This window comes from Silene latifolia, chromosome X (assembly GCF_048544455.1).
Source record: "Silene latifolia isolate original U9 population chromosome X, ASM4854445v1, whole genome shotgun sequence".
NCBI classification, from domain to species: domain Eukaryota; kingdom Viridiplantae; phylum Streptophyta; class Magnoliopsida; order Caryophyllales; family Caryophyllaceae; genus Silene; species Silene latifolia.
In genome coordinates this window covers 28,822,386-28,841,272 of record NC_133537.1, presented here as the reverse complement: position 1 = coordinate 28,841,272, position 18,887 = coordinate 28,822,386, and the positions used below count along the sequence as shown (strand labels likewise).

At 40.7% G+C, this 18,887-nt stretch overlaps 1 protein-coding gene and 1 non-coding gene across 2 annotated transcripts; both read left to right on the top strand.

Annotated features, from left to right (window-relative positions):
- The first annotated feature begins 6,676 nt into the window (after positions 1-6,676).
- LOC141617104 (uncharacterized) lies at positions 6,677-7,174 on the top strand. Its single transcript, XM_074434280.1, has one exon. It carries the CDS (start codon positions 6,677-6,679, stop codon positions 7,172-7,174), a length of 498 nt encoding a protein of 165 aa, XP_074290381.1.
- Positions 7,175-16,828: 9,654 nt separating this feature from the next.
- LOC141624586 (small nucleolar RNA R71) lies at positions 16,829-16,935 on the top strand. Its single transcript, XR_012534391.1, has one exon. It is a non-coding gene; the product is annotated as a small nucleolar RNA R71 (small nucleolar RNA).
- Positions 16,936-18,887: the final 1,952 nt, after the last annotated feature.

The following is an 18,887-nucleotide window of genomic DNA, read 5'->3' as shown; positions in this document are numbered from 1 at the left end:
TTAAATCGGTTTAGGCTATTCAATTGGTTTGGGGAAGTTTGATGCGTGTCTTTTATATGATGTTTTACACCCTATTTTACACGCATTTCAGAGCTCATTTATGTAGTTTAAGGCTACTATTTACCCCATTTCGTCCACTTTCGTATTTTTATGTAATATTGCAGATTTATGCGGAAATGAGTAGATTTTGAGCCAAATCCGTCCCCGAGTATCTTGCACTGCATTTGACGTGAAGTATTTACTCAAGGAACGAGCTTGGTGCGCACTTCGAGGCCCGAAAGACAAGTCCACGAGAAGTTAGAAGTCAAGTATCAGCTACTTCAGTCGATCCCACTGCCTTCAGTCGATCGACCAACCCACGGGTTCCAGTAGCTACTGTTCAGCATAGACCAGTCGATCGACCAGTTCCATCAGTCGATCGAACAGACCGATACTTCAGACGTGAATTAAAAGATCGAGGAACTTGAAGCCCATTGTATTTAGGTTTTGGAAATAAGAGCTACATTGTATTCTATATAACGTAAGCTAGGTTTGCAGAATAATCATCCAATTTTTATTCAAGTTTAGCATACAGTTCTTTAGGAAATAACTAGGGTTCGAAATATTGTTTTCGCATTGGATTTTTGTTTATGCTATTAATCATTCCGTTACAATTCCTCTGCAATTTCGGTATTCCCCTACTCTTATTTCAGTTCATCTTTATTGTGTTGATAGTATAGGAATTGATAGTTAATTTCCCGAAGCCATAATTATCATTTTATGCTAATCTTTTATTCCGTTAATTCAGGCATGAAATCAGTAGTTTTAATCCTTAATGTTATTGTTGTTTCCACTACAGTCATGAGTAGCTAAATTATTCGTGCTAGGATGTAGGGGATCTGTAGGATTAGGCGGCATTAGAATAGTGCCCTGAAATCGCGTGTCAGTCGATCGACTGCCATACTTGGTCGATCGACTGGCCACGTGAGGTGTTACCTTCGTTTTAATTGTTTTAATTTCTATATTTGACGAATCGAGTGCACGCGACTAGTTGAATGTTTAGGATATGACTGACCCATTAGATCGAAAGATAGGGAAGGTTGATTGACCATCAATTAAAATGACTAAACTATGATGAGATCGAAAGATAGGTAAAGTTTTGGTTTTTAGTCACTTTTCAGGACGAAAGTCAGTATTAGTGATATTAGGGGCTTGTAGCGAGATCGAAAGATGCTACTTGTTAAGAGTGGACCGAGAGGACCTCTTGTTTTCCCGCCTCATGTGTTTGATTTAGACCTACTTAGTATGCTGCTGCCGAAATTATAGTGAACCGACCATCCTAGTACCCCTTCTTTTATCCGTTTTATCCGTCTATTTAGTTTATTGCCTTTAGCTTTAGACCAAATCAATTCAACCCCCACATTCGTTACCGTAGACTAGAATTAGACAATTATTAATTACATTCGTCTCCTTGTGGTTCGACCCTGTTACCACTAGCCTAGGTTAGTTTTAATAGGAAATATAAATATTATTTTTGGCACTCACAACGACGGGTATCAGTACCCTTCCAATGAGTGCACTACCTTTTAATATAAGAATGAGTACAAAGGGTACGGCTTGATGATCTAACTAGTACAATGCGTTATGTTTGTATGATAGTTCTTGAATGAATATTTTTCCTTGTCTCCTTGGCTATTTATAGGGTAGGAACCCTAGTTGTCTTCTACTCCTTTTATGGCAAGTAATATTAGTCCTACCACGCTTCTTTCCATAAACGCCTCCTTATTCTCTATTCTTCCTGATCTCCCTGAAGTCTCCCTGAATTTTTCCTAATGATTCCACAGCGCACGGGCTTCTTCTATTCGTGGGCTTTTTGTAACTTCTAAGCTTCCTCGGCCCAATTTGCCAAACGAGACCAGACGGGCTTGTTTCCTATTAGGTCAATATACAGATTTTGGCCCAAACAAGCGTCTGTTTGAGCTTAAATTGAGTCAGTTTGTCTTGAAATGGACCTTAACGGTAGTTTAGGTCACTTTGAGACGTGATTAAATCTTTGTTGTGGTCGTACTTTGAATTTTTGACCTGTTTGTGTCCGTATTGGCGTAAAATTGCCTTTTTGAGCTGTGAAAAGTACCCAGTTGTATCGGAAATTTTTATTGCTGTTTTGCGGGCCTTGTGTGGGCTTTGAGGTGTAGGTGGTTTTTTTTTGAAAATTTTGTTGTTGTATTGACTCGTCTTTTGCTTGAAAAGAAGGGCGAGTTGTTTTTTGTGCTATTTTTCGTGAAGTGTTTTTGTTGGATGGGTTTGGGCGGGTTTACCCTTGTTTTTGTTTTGCATTTGTAGGTGGTTTTTTTTTTTTTGGCTTTGTCCATTTTGTGCCGTCGTAATGCCGAAATTTCGGCTGACGTTTTTGTTTTGTCCTGATGGTAGGGGAGTGTTATTGGCATACTAGGTCCGTTGCTGAGACCTTAGAGGTCTTGTTGTGGATCTGGTCGGTTAGTACTTTGGCGAGTGCATTTGAGGCGGTGGTAGAGGACGCTTCCGAGGAGGAGGAGCCTACTGAGGAGGCTGTTAGAGCCGAGGGAGCCACAGAGGCTCGTGAGGAGCCCGTTGTTTGGGCCGTTGGTGCTGAGGGAGTCACGGGGGCTCGGGAGGAGCCCGTTGTTGAGGCTGTTGGTGCTGGGAGGGCTCAGACAGGGTCTGAGGCCCACTAGACGGGCGCTCCATAACTTCGTTAGGGTCATTGAGAGGCCTCCTCCCCGTCGCGTGAAGTCTTGCGGGCAGAAGAGACGGAGAGCAGAGACGGAAGCGGATGACGCTTTCGTCGCAGGCTGGGATGCTAGACGGGTTACAGCTCCGCGGGGGTTGAACCCGCGGGGCACGCCTACTTGGGCTGAGGGTTTTGACGGTAGCTAGCTGTTCCTGGAGCTAGACACTCACATCTCCTACCGTGCACACGAGGACTTGGTGAGTTTACTACTTTGTCGAGCTTTTGCTGTTTTTGTTATTTTTAGACCTGTATAGGTATTTTGACTCTGTTTGTTTTCCAATTTCAGGAGATTGCTACCATGAGGACCTTCTCAGGCTTCTCGACTTGTCTGGGTTTCTACGACGTTCTCCGGGCTGGTATGAGGTCGTTGATAGAGAGGTCGACTATGGGGCCGTTGGTGGCTGCTTGGCGTGACATTCACATGGCTTCGATTAGGTCGAACCTGTGTCTGATCCGTGCCATGTTGGACCGTAACTGGGATACGACGTCGTCGTTCCACACGGAGTTTGGGGAGGTCGGTATGACCTTCGAGGACTTTGCCATGATATCGGTCCTCCCCTGTGGCGAGATGCCTGTTGAGTTCCCGGAGACGCCGAAGAGTGTGTCTTCCGCCGTGGTTATGGGTTTGATCGGCAATGTTTTGCCCGCGTCGTCTGACATCACTCTTTCCCTGATCGCGAACTCATATGTGAGGGATCACTTCAGGGGGAGAGTGGCGGGCTTTGTACCGGCGCCGTTGGCGAGTCCGGAGGCTGAGGCCGAGGCTGACGCGCAGTTGTGGTACTTCCTGGGTACCACGTACTTTGGTGATAAGGGTGAGCGCTTGTCGACCAAGGTACTTCCTTGGCTTGCTGACTTGGATGCCTTAGGTCAGTTTGACTGGGTTACGCCGGCTTTGGCGAGTTTCACCCGTTACCTGCATGCCTTAGGTTTTGATTTGGGGTTGATTTTTGGATTGATTTTGAGTTTTGGCAATTTTTGAAAAATTGGCTGATTTGTGATTGCTATGTTTTGTTACAGGGTTGGTTGTATGCTTACTTTGTCCCCTTGCACCCGAGGACGACTGGTGATGTTCCTTCGGCTTACCCTGCTTTGAGACCTGGACGGTGGCTCAGAAGAAGTCGACCAAGCCGACTTACGAGGACTGTAGGCGTCGGGTGAACGCCCTCCAAGTTGGTGACGTAAGTCGTTGCTTCTTACCTCTTTTGTTTTGTAGAAACGGATAGAAATAGGATGACTAGGTAGGCTAGAAAGCCCTAAGTTAGTTGATTAGCTTTGACTTGAGTGCAGTTTGTCGGGTGGCCTTGGGAGCACTACACAGGCGTGCTGGCTGCTTTTAGGGAGCGTCTGCTGTTAGAAATCTAGATCTCTTACTCAACATATTCATATATGTTATAATTTTAATTTAGTCATAAAATTAAAAGATGATCTTATGCATGCAAACTATAAGTAAAATAAGGAAGAAATCTTCATTCTTACATTGAGGATTTCGGTTTATATGGGCACAAGAGAGTTCTCCTACTCTCTTGTTCTTGAGCTCTCCTTAATGAATGAACAAGGATTCAAGAATAGAATCCCTCCCAAGGTTTTATACCCAAGATAACAACTTAATAAAATTAATATTATTATTACTAGAACAATTTTAATTTTGTGTAAAATGGCCCAAAATAATTTGGTCTCTTTATTATTTCGGTTAAGAGAGAGGGAGGATGATGCGGGAGCAATGTCGAGCGCACTCTTACTTAACGCTGATCCGAGTCCTTATTTTGGTACTAAAAGAAATGCGAGCTATGTCACAAAGATAAGTTGGACGTCGAGCTCAAACTGATCCGAGAAATGCCGTCCACGAAGCACCGTCCAAGGAGAGTGCCGCCCAAGTTAGAGGATTATTTTAGTCTTCCTCACCTAGTTTTCTTCACCTAGTTTTTACAAAAATCTAGCATATTTTTTCTATATAATTTTAAATAATGCCTTGGTGCCCAAGCATGCCTAGGAAATAGTTTTTATCATTTAATGCTGCCTTGTAGCCCAAGTAAATCCTAGGTTATATAAGGGGCGAAAATCCTCATTTGTAATCATCCAATTTTCAGAAATATAAACCCAAGTGTTGAGATTTTCTCTCAAACTTTGAACGCTTGCGAGTGTTCTTGTCTTCCTTGCGAGGTCGGCGCCTTATTTCATCCTTGTTTACTGTGTGTTCTTGGTTGAAATATCCTTTGTTTCCCTCCTTGTTCCTGTGTGGTCTTGGTTGTAGATTTCGGTTTTAGTTGAGTTATCTTGCGAGGTTTCTTAGCTAATCCATATCCATTTTACTTAACATTTTCCGCTGCAATTTAAACTCATATAACACCAAAAATATCACTCACAATACTTTACCAAATCAGGCCTTTTCGTGTCTAACATTCACACCGATTTGGTACCCGGTTTTACATCAAATTGGTTATCAGAGCTTCGCCTCTTGCTTTTCCATAAACAAGACGATCCATTGCTAGTGTTAAAAAAAAAATCTTACTGTTCACCCGTGAAAAAAAAATAAGAAAAAAAAACTTACTGTTCACGTCTGTTACTGTTCACCCGTGAGAAAAAAAAATGTCTCATGATGGTTCATATCAAGAACCATGGGAGGAACGTATGGATGACTTAACAAAACGAATGGCACAAATGAATTACAAGATTGATCAGATTTGTAATCATACTCTTAGAAAGAAGGGGAGGAGGCACGTTGAAAGTTCAGATTCCGATGAGAGCCATCATTCCATTCCTGAACCAAGGAGGAATAATGATGATGATCGTGGATTAAAACTTGATATCCTGGAGTTTGAAGGGGAACTTGATGCTGAAAAATTCCTAGATTGGGTGAAACAAGCAGAGAGAGTCTTTGAATATAAAGGCTATGATGAACACAAGAAATTCAAGGTTCCTACCTTGAAAATGACCAAGTATGCATCCTTGTGGTATGAGAACCTTAAGAAGCAAAGAAGGCGTGAAAGAAAGAGTAAGATTGAGACTTGGAATAAGTTGAAGAAGCACTTGCAAAAACGCTTCGTGCCAAGAGATTATGAACAAGAGCAGTACTTGATGCTTACATCTCTTTCTCAAGGTAATTTAAGTGTGACTGATTACATTAAGGAGTTTGAAAGACTAATTATGGTGTGTGACCTTGAGGAACGGGAGGAGATGCAAATTGCTCGATTCATTAAGGGTTTGAGTCCTTCATTGGCTCAACGTGTTGAAGTTCAGAATTTCCTTGATTTTAATGATGTGTGTAAGCTTGCTCTTAAGTTTGAAAAGCAGGACAAAGGAAAGAAACCCCTGGTTGATCGTGATGGTTCTAAGGGTGTTAATCCTTTTTATAAGTCAAGCGCTACATCATCGTTCAATAAGGAAGTCAAAAAGGAAGAACCCAAAGACAAAGGCAAAGGAGTTGCTACTGATTTCAAAGATATGCGTGCTAGGAGATGCTTTAAGTGCCAAGGTTATGGACACATCGCTAACGAATGTCCCCAAAAGAGAGCGCTTACTCTTCAAGAGTTAGGTGAGATTACTCCATGTTTCGTGGTGACAAATGAGACGGAGGTCAATTCTGTCCAGAACGATGGAGATGAAGAAGATGATGAGGTTCACACTCATATTGTCGAACCATCATATGACACTGATAAGGAGATGTTCGTGGTGAGAAACTTGCATATTCAATCCACACCCATTGAAATGGAGCAACGTGAGCATATTTTCCATGCTCGTTGTAAGGTGCATGGTAAGACTTGCAATTTGATTATTGATAGTGGGTCTTGCACAAATGCGGTTGCTACTGAATTGGTGGATTCCTTTAAGCTTGAGACTCGTAATCACCATAAACCATATATGCTGTATTGGTTGAATGAAAACAGTGGGATTAAAGTCAAGAAATAAGCTTTACTTTCATTTGTTATGGGTCCCTATGAAGATGAAGTATGGTGTGACGTGTTACCCATGAGTGCGTGTCATATTCTATTGGGACGACCATGGCAGTTTGATAGAGAAGTTGTTCATCAAGGAAGGGATAACATTTACATTATTAGCAAGGGTAAAAACAGATTCCACTTGAAACCCTTGTCACCTAACAAAGTAAGGAAGAAAAATGAAAATTTGTTTATAAATGCTAAAGAATTTGTTGAAGCATTAGAACAAGGGGAACAAGCTTATGTTCTTATGGTTCGAGATATGGAAGAAAGAATTGGAGTTCATGACAAGACTGTCCAAATGTTGTTGAATGAGTTTGGTGATGTGTTCCCGGAAGAGTTGCCACTTGGATTACCTCCTAAGCGTGGCATAGAGCACCAAATTGATCTTATTCCAGGAGCTACACTTCCAAACAAACCAGCCTATCGATGCAATCCAGAAGAGGCTAAAGAGTTGCAAAGACAAGTGCAAGAGTTGATTGATTGAGGCTATGTGCAAGAGAGTCTTAGTCCTTGTGCCGTACCTGCTCTTTTGGTACCCAAGAAGGATTGGACATGGCGTATGTGTATTGATAGCCGAGCGGTGAACAATATTACAATCAAGTATCGCTTTCCTATGCCGAGGCTAGATGATATGCTTGATGAGTTGAATGGAGCTCGTGTGTTCTCGAAAATTGATCTTCGAAGTGGTTATCATCAAATGAGGATTCGAGAAGGTGACGAATGGAAAACAACCTTCAAAACAAAGCAAGGGTTGTATGAGTGGCTTGTTATGCCATTTGGGTTATGCAATGCTCCTAGTTCTTTCACGTGGCTGATGAATGAGGTCCTAAGGCCATTTCTTAATAAGTTTGTTGTTGTTTATCTTGATGACATTCTTATTTACAGCAGAAATAAGGAGCAACACTTGGAACATTTGAGAAAGGTATTTGAGAAGTTAAGAGAACAGAAACTTTATGGAAAGCTCGAGAAATGCATGTTCATGGTGCCTAGTGTGACCTTTCTTGGTTATATCGTTGGAGAAGAAGGGGTGAGCGTTGATCCTTCAAAAGTGGAAGCAATTCAATCGTGGCCTATTCCTAAAACAACTACTAAAGTTAGAAGTTTTCATGGATTGGCTTCGTTTTATCGAAGGTTCATTCAGAATTTTAGCTCTATTGTTGCACCTATCACCGAGCTAACAAAGAAAGGAGAGTTTGTGTGGAATCCAAGTGCACAAAAGGCATTTGATGAGATCAAAGATAAGTTGTGTTCAACACCTATTCTAGCCTTGCCCAACTTTGACAAATTGTTCGAAGTTGAAAGCGACGCTAGCGGAGTTGGAGTTGGAGCTGTTCTAATCCAAGAGAAACGACCTATTGCATTCTTTAGTGAGAAATTGGGTGGAGCAAGGCTGAAGTATTCCACCTATGACAAGGAGTTCTATGCGATTGTGCGAGCACTGGATCATTGGGCTCATTATCTTCGCCCAAAACCATTTGTCCTGCATTCTGATCATGAGGCTCTAAAGCACATTCATGGACAGCAAAAGTTGAATGCAAGACATGCCAAATGGGTAGAGTTCCTACAATCCTTTACCTTTTGATGCGATCCCGCTAAGTGTTCACAAATTAAGATGTGGTCGTTGGTCATGGTCGAATCAAAACACAATTTATAGCTTAACAAGCAACTCTATAATTAGTAAAGAGGCAAGTAAAGGTCGGATCCCAAGGGACAGGAGTTGAAATGAGATTTCTATTGTAACTAGCGGTGTCTAAGGGGTGTCACAAATTGGGTTGATGTAGAAGGTTACTAAACTAGAATAACAATGAAAATAAACAAGCAAGATGAATAAAAAGGGGTGTAAACAATTGATTAAAGGCACTAGGGTGTCATGGGATCATGGGGGAATCATGGGATATGATCATACAAACATGTTCTCAAATTATAAGCAAGCAATTATTGTTGTGATGGATTGAGTTGGGTTATATCTTACAATCCTAGGAAAGTTTGGGTCCCGGAGCCGAATCGATTAGATTGTACAACACCTACAAGTCGACTTAATCTTCCCTACTCAACAACATGCATGGTCTAATGAGACTCGAGTTGGGTTATGTCTTACAAGTCTCATTGAAAAGATAGGAGATGATAGTAAATGCAAGGATTCATAGGCTTAGCATTTCATCAAATATAACATGTGCATGAGTTGAGATCAAAACAAGCAAGCAAATAAAACATGAAAGCATATTAATTTAAGCATGAATCATTCCCCATGTTGGTTTCCCCTAATCACCCATTAACCCTAGCTAAGAGACTACTCACTCATTATCATGTTGATCATGCTAGCAAGGTTGTCAATCATACCAACAATATGAAACATGATGAATAAATAAAAGTAATTAACAATAATTAAAAAGGGATTAAGAGATTATACCTACTAATGATTCCAATAATAAAGCAAGAATAATAGAAGTACTTGAATGCTAGATTGAGAGGTTGTCAATCTCCCAATAATAACCCAAATAATCTTCAATTACCCAAAATAAAGGATGAACAAAAGAGAGATTAAAGAACTAAAACTTGGATTAAAACTTGATTAATACTTGATTACAATATTGAAGAGAGATTTGATTGATATTAACTACACTAATTATTGATAAGAAGAACATGCTCCTCTAATTAGCCTAATGGGGTATTTATAGTGAAAATTAGGGAGGATGCATTAGGGTTAACTAAGGGCTAAACTAGTAATTACACTTTTTAAGTTGAGCAAGGAGGACCCGGTATTTTCTGAGAGAAGGGCTTCTCTTTTCGTAGCTTGAAGAAGACAATCCGTGCTGTGAAGAAATCCGGGCGGAATAAGGTCGGGACGGACGGATTTGGGCGGTGGAATCCGAGCGGATTCTGAGGAATCCGGACGGATTGTTGAGGGGGAATCCGAGCGGATTCAGGCACGAGACGCTCGGATTGTGCAAGGGCTGGACGGGCGGATTGTTGACAATCCGCTCGGATTGTCAGTCAGCATAGTAACTTCTTCTTTTCTTCCCTTTTCTTCATAAATTCCTTGGGGACTCAAGGATCTTTCCTCAACATTGCTCTTCTACTATGATATGTACAAAGGCCTTCTAATCTTGTCTCTCCTTGATGCTTGGTCATTGAATTCGATCAATTTAGTCTCGTTTTGCCAAGAAAATGCAAGATTCTTACTCCTCTCCTACCAAGGGATCAAAATCTCAAAGAATATGCAAAACAAAGAACTAAAGATAAGAAATGACCCAAATAAGCACTAAAAAGCATGGAAACAAGGCTAATTCGGGGGCTAAATATGCGCCAATTATGGTCACATCAAATATCCCCAAACCGAACCTTTGCTCGTCCCGAGTAAAGAGGTGAAAAAGACTAGGACCGATACTAACCTATCCTAATAATATAGCCGATATGAGACAATTAGCGGGTCTCACTCCGCCCCTTCAACTCACAACAAGACAACCATGAGGTAGGATGCCTTCTTGCAAGGCAAGGTGGGTCTTGCCAAAATGGCGACACATCCAAACATTAAGCACACAAAAACACATAATGGATGCATCTACAAAAAGAATAGCCACTCCCTCATCAAGTGGCGGAGGCACTAAAGAGGAACAAATTTAAGAGCATGTAATCCTTCACAAATACTAGTTCAACAAATTACTAAGTCTAAGAGGATGGCACTAAATCACCTCCAAATGGTGTTAAACTAGACTACTTTTGTCCTCAATTTCCAAATGCTTTCGTCAAGAGCGATCGGATGGTGGTGGAATGATGATCCCTATGATGCTAGTGGCATATGACATGACAAGTCTCAAATTCTCTACAAAAGTAAAGGTCATGGATCATCCCAAGCTCGACCAAGTGGCTTGACAAAAGGCTTTTTGGGAATGAAATGCTCAAATCTTTATTCACAATGGGTGGATATGACTAGTATTTCAAAATTGTCCTCATTTCACTTTCACATTTCAAAAATTTAAGATGGGGTTTGTCCCTTCCGGGCTAGTGTCCTTTGCTTTCGCCAATCGCTTATTAGGCAACCGGTTAACCTCTAGACAATAGCTTTTCGGGGTGAAGTCACTCTATCTCTGGGCGGCCGAATTCACAACCGTATGGGGGCCCAATTCAATGGATCCCACACCAAAGCACATCGAAGTGGTAAACCTCCATCAAAACAACTTAAAATTTCTCAACATTCAACAATTCATAACATTTGAGGTTTCTTTGGCATTACATTACTTCCACATGACAAAATTTGTTTGAAATGAGCACTTCAAGCTTATTGATAGAAAAATTTTTGGGTTGCCTTACCACAAGGTCAATCAAGGTCACCTAGACAAGTTAACCAAGTCCATATCGCATCACGGGGTTGGATAGGTGACTCACATGCAAACTCTTGACTAGGTCTTGGGTCATGGGTCAAAAGACACTAGTATGACACTATCTAGGGTGTTTTACCACCATTCTAGTAGGCAAAGTCTTAAGTTGAACAAGTATTTATAATGGCTTAGTTGCTCTTGTCAAAGTTCCTAAATAGGCATTTTTCAAAACATTTCTAACATGCAACTACATGCCATGATGCAACTAATATAAACATTCTAATGCAAGTGATTCTACCAACTAATATGACATATAAACTAAATGCAAGTCCTAAGTTCACATTGTTTTTACCGCATCAATCAAAATAAAGCCACATAGTCATTAACATAAAGAGGAAAAAGGAGATTGGAAAGATCATACCATGCGGTCTTCAATATCCTCATGTCTCGGATGTGGCGTAGTCGATCAATGTGAACAAGGATAAAACAAACACAATATATACAAGACAATATATACAAAGGAAATAAACATATTTTTGGGTTTTCAATTTTTCAAATTTTTATGATTTTTGAAATTTTTCAATTTTTTGGATTTTTGAATAAGAGTTAAATGTTAGAATTCCCATCCCCACACTAATATGGGCATTGTCCTCAATGGCCAAAATGATGGAAATTATGCAAAGATGATGCATGATTTCTATACTAAATGCAATCTACACTAAGCTACACTACATGATGCATGGTTTTTGTTATGACGGAGAGGATAATTTAGATTACCTCCCGTTGCGTATGCATTAACTTCCCCAAACCGAGTAAGACACTATTGCTAATGTCCAAGGATGGGTATAATTTATGCACACACTATGCTATGCATGAAACTAATTTGTCATTTTGGATTTTACAAATGGGAACAATAGAATAAGAACACCTCAATGGTACCGAGGTGTGAGTCCTTTGATGGGGCTAGGACTACTCCAACAATGATCAAAATGAAATAAAATACAAAGAGAGAAATAGACAAACCATGGGAGTGTAGGAGTCTCCAAGGCTTGCTAGTCTTCCATCATGCTATCATCATCATCACTTCCCTCATGAGAAGTGGTCACATTACCACTTTCCTTGTCATTTGCTTCTTCACTTTCTTCCTCATCTTTATCTTCATCATCTTCACCATCCCTTTCTTCTTCACTTGCTTCTTCCTCAATATTATCATCAACTTCTTCATCATTTCCAACAACCTCATTGTCTCCCACCACGTCCCTAGATGCACCCGGAAATAAGACTTGTCTATCCGCCCAACTAGGCAAAGGACAAGATGGATCAAGGAGTCCTTGCCTAGCTAGATGTAGGAGGGGTGGATATTGAGCCAAATACGCATTTTTCCGATCTTCATGGGCTTGCTTGTGCATTGCTTGCATGAGAAGAGTCACATAGTCTTTCCCAATTTCAATTCCTTCCGGCTTGAACTCTTCATACTCAAAGGGGTAAGGTGGTATGACAATGGAAGAGGAGGGGGTTTCAAGATCACCCTTTTGTTGTTGGATGATATACTCGGCTTCTTCGGAAAGGGGAAGTAGATAATTGGTCCGGTGGACGCTTAGACGACAAATCTTCGAGGGCAAGGTGAACGATCTAGCTTCACTAGTTAGCCATCCATACTTAGTGTCAAGGGGGTTATGGGCAACCCGCTTGAACTTGTGAATCATAATATGCATATCAATAAGATGGCCACCTTCCTTTGCTTTGTACTTGTTATCCTTATTGAAGTTAGGATCAAAGTGCTTGGCTAGGAGTGTGACTAGGCCGCCGTTGACAATAACGGTCGTGCCCTTCTTCCCACTATCAACATTAAGCCATCTATCTACCAAGAGCCTCAAAGAATTGTAAGGCTCGGTATGAATTCTTCCGATATTCAAAGCCGATTCAAGGAGAATAAAATCAAGTCTTGTGAAATGATTGGTGTCTTTCCTAGCAATTATGGTATTTCCCACAACCTTGTGCCATACTCTTATGCCCGGGTGATGGACCAAAAGAGCACGACATGCATGAAAATCCTCAAATTTCTTCCCGGAGATTGCCTCCCAAAGAGGCTCGGGGTCATACTTTCCATAATGCTTAAGATAACGCGATTCATCACTAAGACCCAAAATTTCACCTAATTCCGTAAAGGTAATGCGTCTACTAACATTAGCTAGACGAAACTCGAGATTTTCTCTATTCTCAACTTTGGTGACTTTCAAAGAACTTAAAAATTCCAAGACAAGGGAGGGGTATGTCAATTCCTTTGTTTCAAACAATTTCTTCAACCCCATGGCTTTGAAAAAGGCTTTTGTTTGTTCAAGAACACCCAATTTTTCCAAGGTATCTTTACATATGAATTTGGTGGATTGAATAGATTTCATAGCAAACTTGACAAAGGTATTTCTATGGGTATCGGAAATAAAAGTTACCTCCGGATAATGCAAAAGTTGATTAATTACCGGAGTAGAAGATGTTGATGGTCCCATAGAAGGTTGTTGTTGTTGTTGCACTTCCAAGTTTGGTGTTGCCACCACCATAGCCAAAGCTTTCTTTGTTTGAAGAGCCTTTTGCCTTTGTGAGAGTGCCTTAGCCTTTGGTGCCTTTGTTGCCTTTGTTGCTCCCTTAGTCCTTGCCATTGATGAGCTTAACCAAGAAAAGAGTGAAAAATCTTCAATTTGTAGTATGCCCAAATCGATTTGAAGGTGAAAGGCTTTGCCTTTATGAAAACAAAAATCGACTCAAAGGTTGAAGATTTTGTTCTTGGTTTTGATTTTTGTTGAAGAAGGAGTGATTAATTTGTTGTTGGAAGGATGGTTTGATTTGATTTTGGTGAATGTTGTTGAGGGTTTTTGTTTTTATGATGGAGAGGATGAGGGTTTTGATGTTGTGGGTAGTGTTTATGAATGAATGAATGAATGAATGAAGGTGGGAGGGGTTTTAAAGAGGCCGAAAATTTCAAAATCGGGGGCAATCCGTGCGGAGTAGGCTCAATCCGTGCGGATTCTGCTTCTTCTACCTTTGCAAAAACTCGCCTAAAGACGGGCGGATTTGGTACAATCCGCTCGGATTTGCTGAACACGGGACGGGTGGATTTCTCCAAAGACGGACGGATTTCTGTCCAGAGAAATTTGCTTGTTTTCCTCAGCTGCAAAGACGGGCGTCTTTCTCACAAGACGGACGGATTCTTCAAGACGGGCGGATTTTCAGAAATCCGCTCGGATTCTTTAACATCGAAAATTTCAAAATTCAGCTCACTCAAGACGGGCGTCTTTTCTGCAGGACGCTCGGATTGCATAAGACGGGCGGATTCTTGGGAATCCGCTCGGATTCTTCCCCTATGTACACGGATTCAGTTCCACCCGTGCACAGCGCATTCCCTTTATCATTCTTCCATTCTTTCTTTCAAGTCTTGTGTTCTTCATTGTGGGGGCACTACTAAGGCATGGATAGCCTAGGCAATTGCCATCCCCACACTAAGGTAAAGCACTACACATCAATTGAAATTGTTAGTCCCTCCCTCACTTCTCTCTTACATCACGATTATTTTGATCAAAGTAAATAAAAATACAAAGATGACAAAAATGCAATACAAGAATTGAAATGTAAGTTAGGGGGTTAGAAATATTTACAAGTGGTGGTTTAGGGAGGACTCCACCAAACTCTCATTCTTGATGAGATGTCAAGGGGGCATGTTCAAGGTGTTGTTGATGTTGCTCAACACCTTGAAGAAGTAATCAAAAGCTTGTTCATTATTATGGTAGAGGTCCTCAATAGACCGTGGCCCTTGTTGTTGATCATGATCGATGGCATGTCCAATGTAGGGATTGAAAATCCCTTCAAATTCGTCGTCCCAAAGACCACAAACTTCATTGAGTTGATCATTGAAAATCTCTTGCTTAGATGGAGACAACTCTCCCAATTTCTTCTCTTGGCCAATGAGGCCATCCTCTTCTTCCTTGGTTGATTTTGATGAGCTTTGCAAGCTCTCCTTGTCATAATTCACTTGCTCTTTGAATGGAGCATCTTCAATTTTCTTCCTCCATTGGAGTTCCGATTTCTTCCTTTCATCTTTTCGGCTATAATGATCAATCATGAAACATGGCTCATGCAAACGAGGAGCTCTCATAGTCTTGTCAAGATTAAAAGTTATGCTTTCATCTCCCACTTCTAGAGTGAGCTCACCATGTTTCACATCAATCACCGCACCGGCGGTGTGTAGGAAAGGTCTTCCTAGGATGATTGGAATGTTGGAATCTTCCTCCATATCAACAATGACAAAGTCCACCGGGATGAAAAACTTCCCAATTCGCACGGGGACATCTTCCCATATCCCTAACGGTGGCTTCGTCGATCTGTCGGCCATTTGGAGTGTGATGTTGGTGCATTTAAGCTCTCCCATCCCCAACCTTTTACTCACCGAGTACGGCATGACACTCACACTAGCCCCTAGATCACATAAGGCTTTGTTGATCGTCGTGTCGCCAATGGTACACGGTATTGAGAAGCTTCCCGGATCCTTTAACTTTGGAGGTGAACTCCCTTGATGTATTGCACTACTCACCTTAGTGAAGGCGATAGTCTCAAGTTTCCGGATCGACTTCTTCTTTGTGAGGATATCTTTCATGTACTTCGCATAGGCCGGAACGTGATTGATTAATTCCGTGAAAGGAATTGAGACTTCTAAATTCTTCACAATTTCCATGAACTTCCCAAGTTGATCATCAAATTTGGGCTTGGCTTGACGACTTGGAAAAGGAAGTCTAATCACAATGGGCTCCTTCTCTTTGGCCTTGTCTTCATTTTTCTTTGAACTTTCTTCTTTTGATGATTCTCCATCTTTGGAGTTTTGCACAATTTCTTCCTTTTCACTAGCTTCCACAACTTCATCCTCAACTTGCTTCTTCGGTGCTTCATACCTTGTACCACTTCTCAAGTGAATGGCACTAACCGTTTCATGTCTAGGGGGATTACTTTGAGGTGGTAATTGCCCCTTTTGTCTTTGTGAGTTTGAAGATGCTAGTTGAGTCAATTGTGTTTCCAACATCTTGGTGTGAGCTAGAATGTTGTTGATGGTGGTTTCTTTTGCTTGGCTATCTTTTTGCATTTGGGTGAAAAATTCTTGTTGATTCTTTTGCATTTGGAGGACCGCTTTTTGGACATCAAAACCTTGGTCATTTTGGTGATTGTATGGATTTTGATTTTGGTAACCTTGGTTTTGATTGTAAAAGGGTCTTTGATTTTGGTTTCTCATGGGTGGTGGAGTGTATGTTGTTTGAGGGTTTTGAACATTTTGGCTTTTGTATGAGAGATTTGGATGGAATTTGGTGTTTTCATTGTAAAAATTTGAATAGGGGGTACCATTCTTGTATGCTTGGAAAGCATTCACTTGTTCGGTTGTTCCCCTACACTCACTTGGGTCATGACCCAAAGTTCCACAATTCTCACATATCCCACTTGGGATTGATGAGGATGCCGTCATGGCATTGACATGATGCTTCGATGATTTTGAGTTTTCCTCAAGTTTAGCCATAGCTTGTTCAAACTTCAAGTTGATTGTATCGATATGGGAGCTTAGTTGGGCACCTAATTGAGTAACGGCGTCCACTTCATACTTTCCTCCTCTAGTGGCCTTGCGAGGCCTACTATATTGTGAATTGTGGATTGCCATCTCTTCAATTTTGCTCCAAGTTTGGTTGTCATCAACCTCGGTGAACATCCCATTCGATCCCATATTAAGGATATTTCTTGAGTCTTCATAAAGACCGTTCCAAAATTGTTGCACCAAAAACCATTCGGTAAGTCCATGGTGAGGACATGAGCGACAAATTCCCTTGAACCGCTCCCAAGCTTCACACAAAGACTCTTCATCCCTTTGCTTAAAACCCCTAATTTGAGCTCTTAGCATGTTCGTCTTTTCCGGTGGGTAGAATTTTTTGTAGAAAGCTAGAGCCAACTTCTTCCAAGAATCTATTCCAAGGGTGGCCTTATCAAGGCCCTTCTACCATTGCTTTGCGGTGCCGATTAAGGAAAAAGGAAATAAGACCCATCTAATTTGGTCTTGAGTCACGCCCGTTTGAGAGATAGCATCACAATAATCGCAAAAGGTTTCCATATGAGAATGAGGATCCTCACTAGGCATCCCCCCAAATTGGCTCCTCTCAACTAGTTGGATGAAGGCGGACTTGGCAATAAAATTTCCGGTGAGATGTTGCGGTGTAGGAGTACCATTTGGTAGATTCTCCTCGGTGGGTACGGAGTGTGACGAGTATTTTAGCATTGTAGGTGGATTTTGTGGGGTATTGTGTAATGGGTTTTCTTCTCCTTCTATTGCGAAAGGATTGACAAACTCACTTGTGGGTTGAACAACTTCACCAACACCTCTCAAATTCCTCCTAACAAGTCTCCTATTGTTCGTCAAGGTTCTTTCGATTTCACGGTCAAAAGGTAACAAATCACTTTGTAACCTTCTAGACATGCAAAATATCAAACAACTCGAAAACAATTAGAACAAACCTTGAGGAGTTTTACTTCCTCAAGGCGAAGAAAGACACAACTAATAACAATAAAAAGAAATCTAAATCAAACAAACACCGTCCCCGGCAACGGCGCCATTTTTGATGCGATCCCGCTAAGTGTTCACAAATTAAGATGTGGTCGTTGGTCACGGTCGAATCAAAACACAATTTATAGCTTAACAAGCAACTCTATAATTAGTAAAGAGGCAAGTAAAGGTCGGATCCCAAGGGTCGGGAGTTGAAATGAGATTTCTATTGTAACTAGCGGTGTCTAAGGGGTGTCACAAATTGGGTTGATGTAGAAGGTTACTAAACTAGAATAACAATGAAAATAAACAAGCAAGATGAATAAAAAGGGGTGTAAACAATTGATTAAAGGCACTAGGGTGTCATGGGATCATGGGGGAATCATGGGATATGATCATACAAACATGTTCTCAAATTATAAGCAAGCAATTATTGTTGTGATGGATTGAGTTGGGTTATATCTTACAATCCTAGGAAAGTTTGGGTCCCGGAGCCGAATCGATTAGATTGTACAACACCTAAAAGTCGACTTAATCTTCCCTACTCAACAACATGCATGGTCTAATGAGACTCGAGTTGGGTTATGTCTTACAAGTCTCATTGAAAAGATAGGAGATGATAGTAAATGCAAGGATTCATAGGCTTAGCATTTCATCAAATATAACATGTGCATGAGTTGAGATCAAAACAAGCAAGCAAATAAAACATGAAAGCATATTAATTTAAGCATGAATCATTCCCCATGTTGGTTTCCCTAATCACCCATTAACCCTAGCTAAGAGACTACTCACTCATTATCATGTTGATCATGCTAGCAAGGTTGTCAATCATACCAACAATATGAAACATGATGAATAAATAAAAGTAATTAACAATAATTAAAAAGGGATTAAGAGATTATACCTACTAATGATTCCAATAATAAAGCAAGAATAATAGAAGTACTTGAATGCTAGATTGAGAGGTTGTCAATCTCCCAATAATAACCCAAATAATCTTCAATTACCCAAAATAAAGGATGAACAAAAGAGAGATTAAAGAACTAAAACTTGGATTAAAACTTGATTAATACTTGATTACAATATTGAAGAGAGATTTGATTGATATTAACTACACTAATTATTGATAAGAAGAACATGCTCCTCTAATTAGCCTAATGGGGTATTTATAGTGAAAATTAGGGAGGATGCATTAGGGTTAACTAAGGGCTAAACTAGTAATTACACTTTTTAAGTTGAGCAAGGAGGACCCGGTATTTTTGGAGAGAAGGGCTTCTCTTTTCGTAGCTTGAAGAAGACAATCCGTGCTGTGAAGA

Bases quoted from the DNA above. Each gene is read 5' to 3' on its own strand.
- LOC141617104 (XM_074434280.1), top strand. From the start codon at position 6,677: ATGGGTCCCTATGAAGATGAAGTATGGTGTGACGTGTTACCCATGAGT.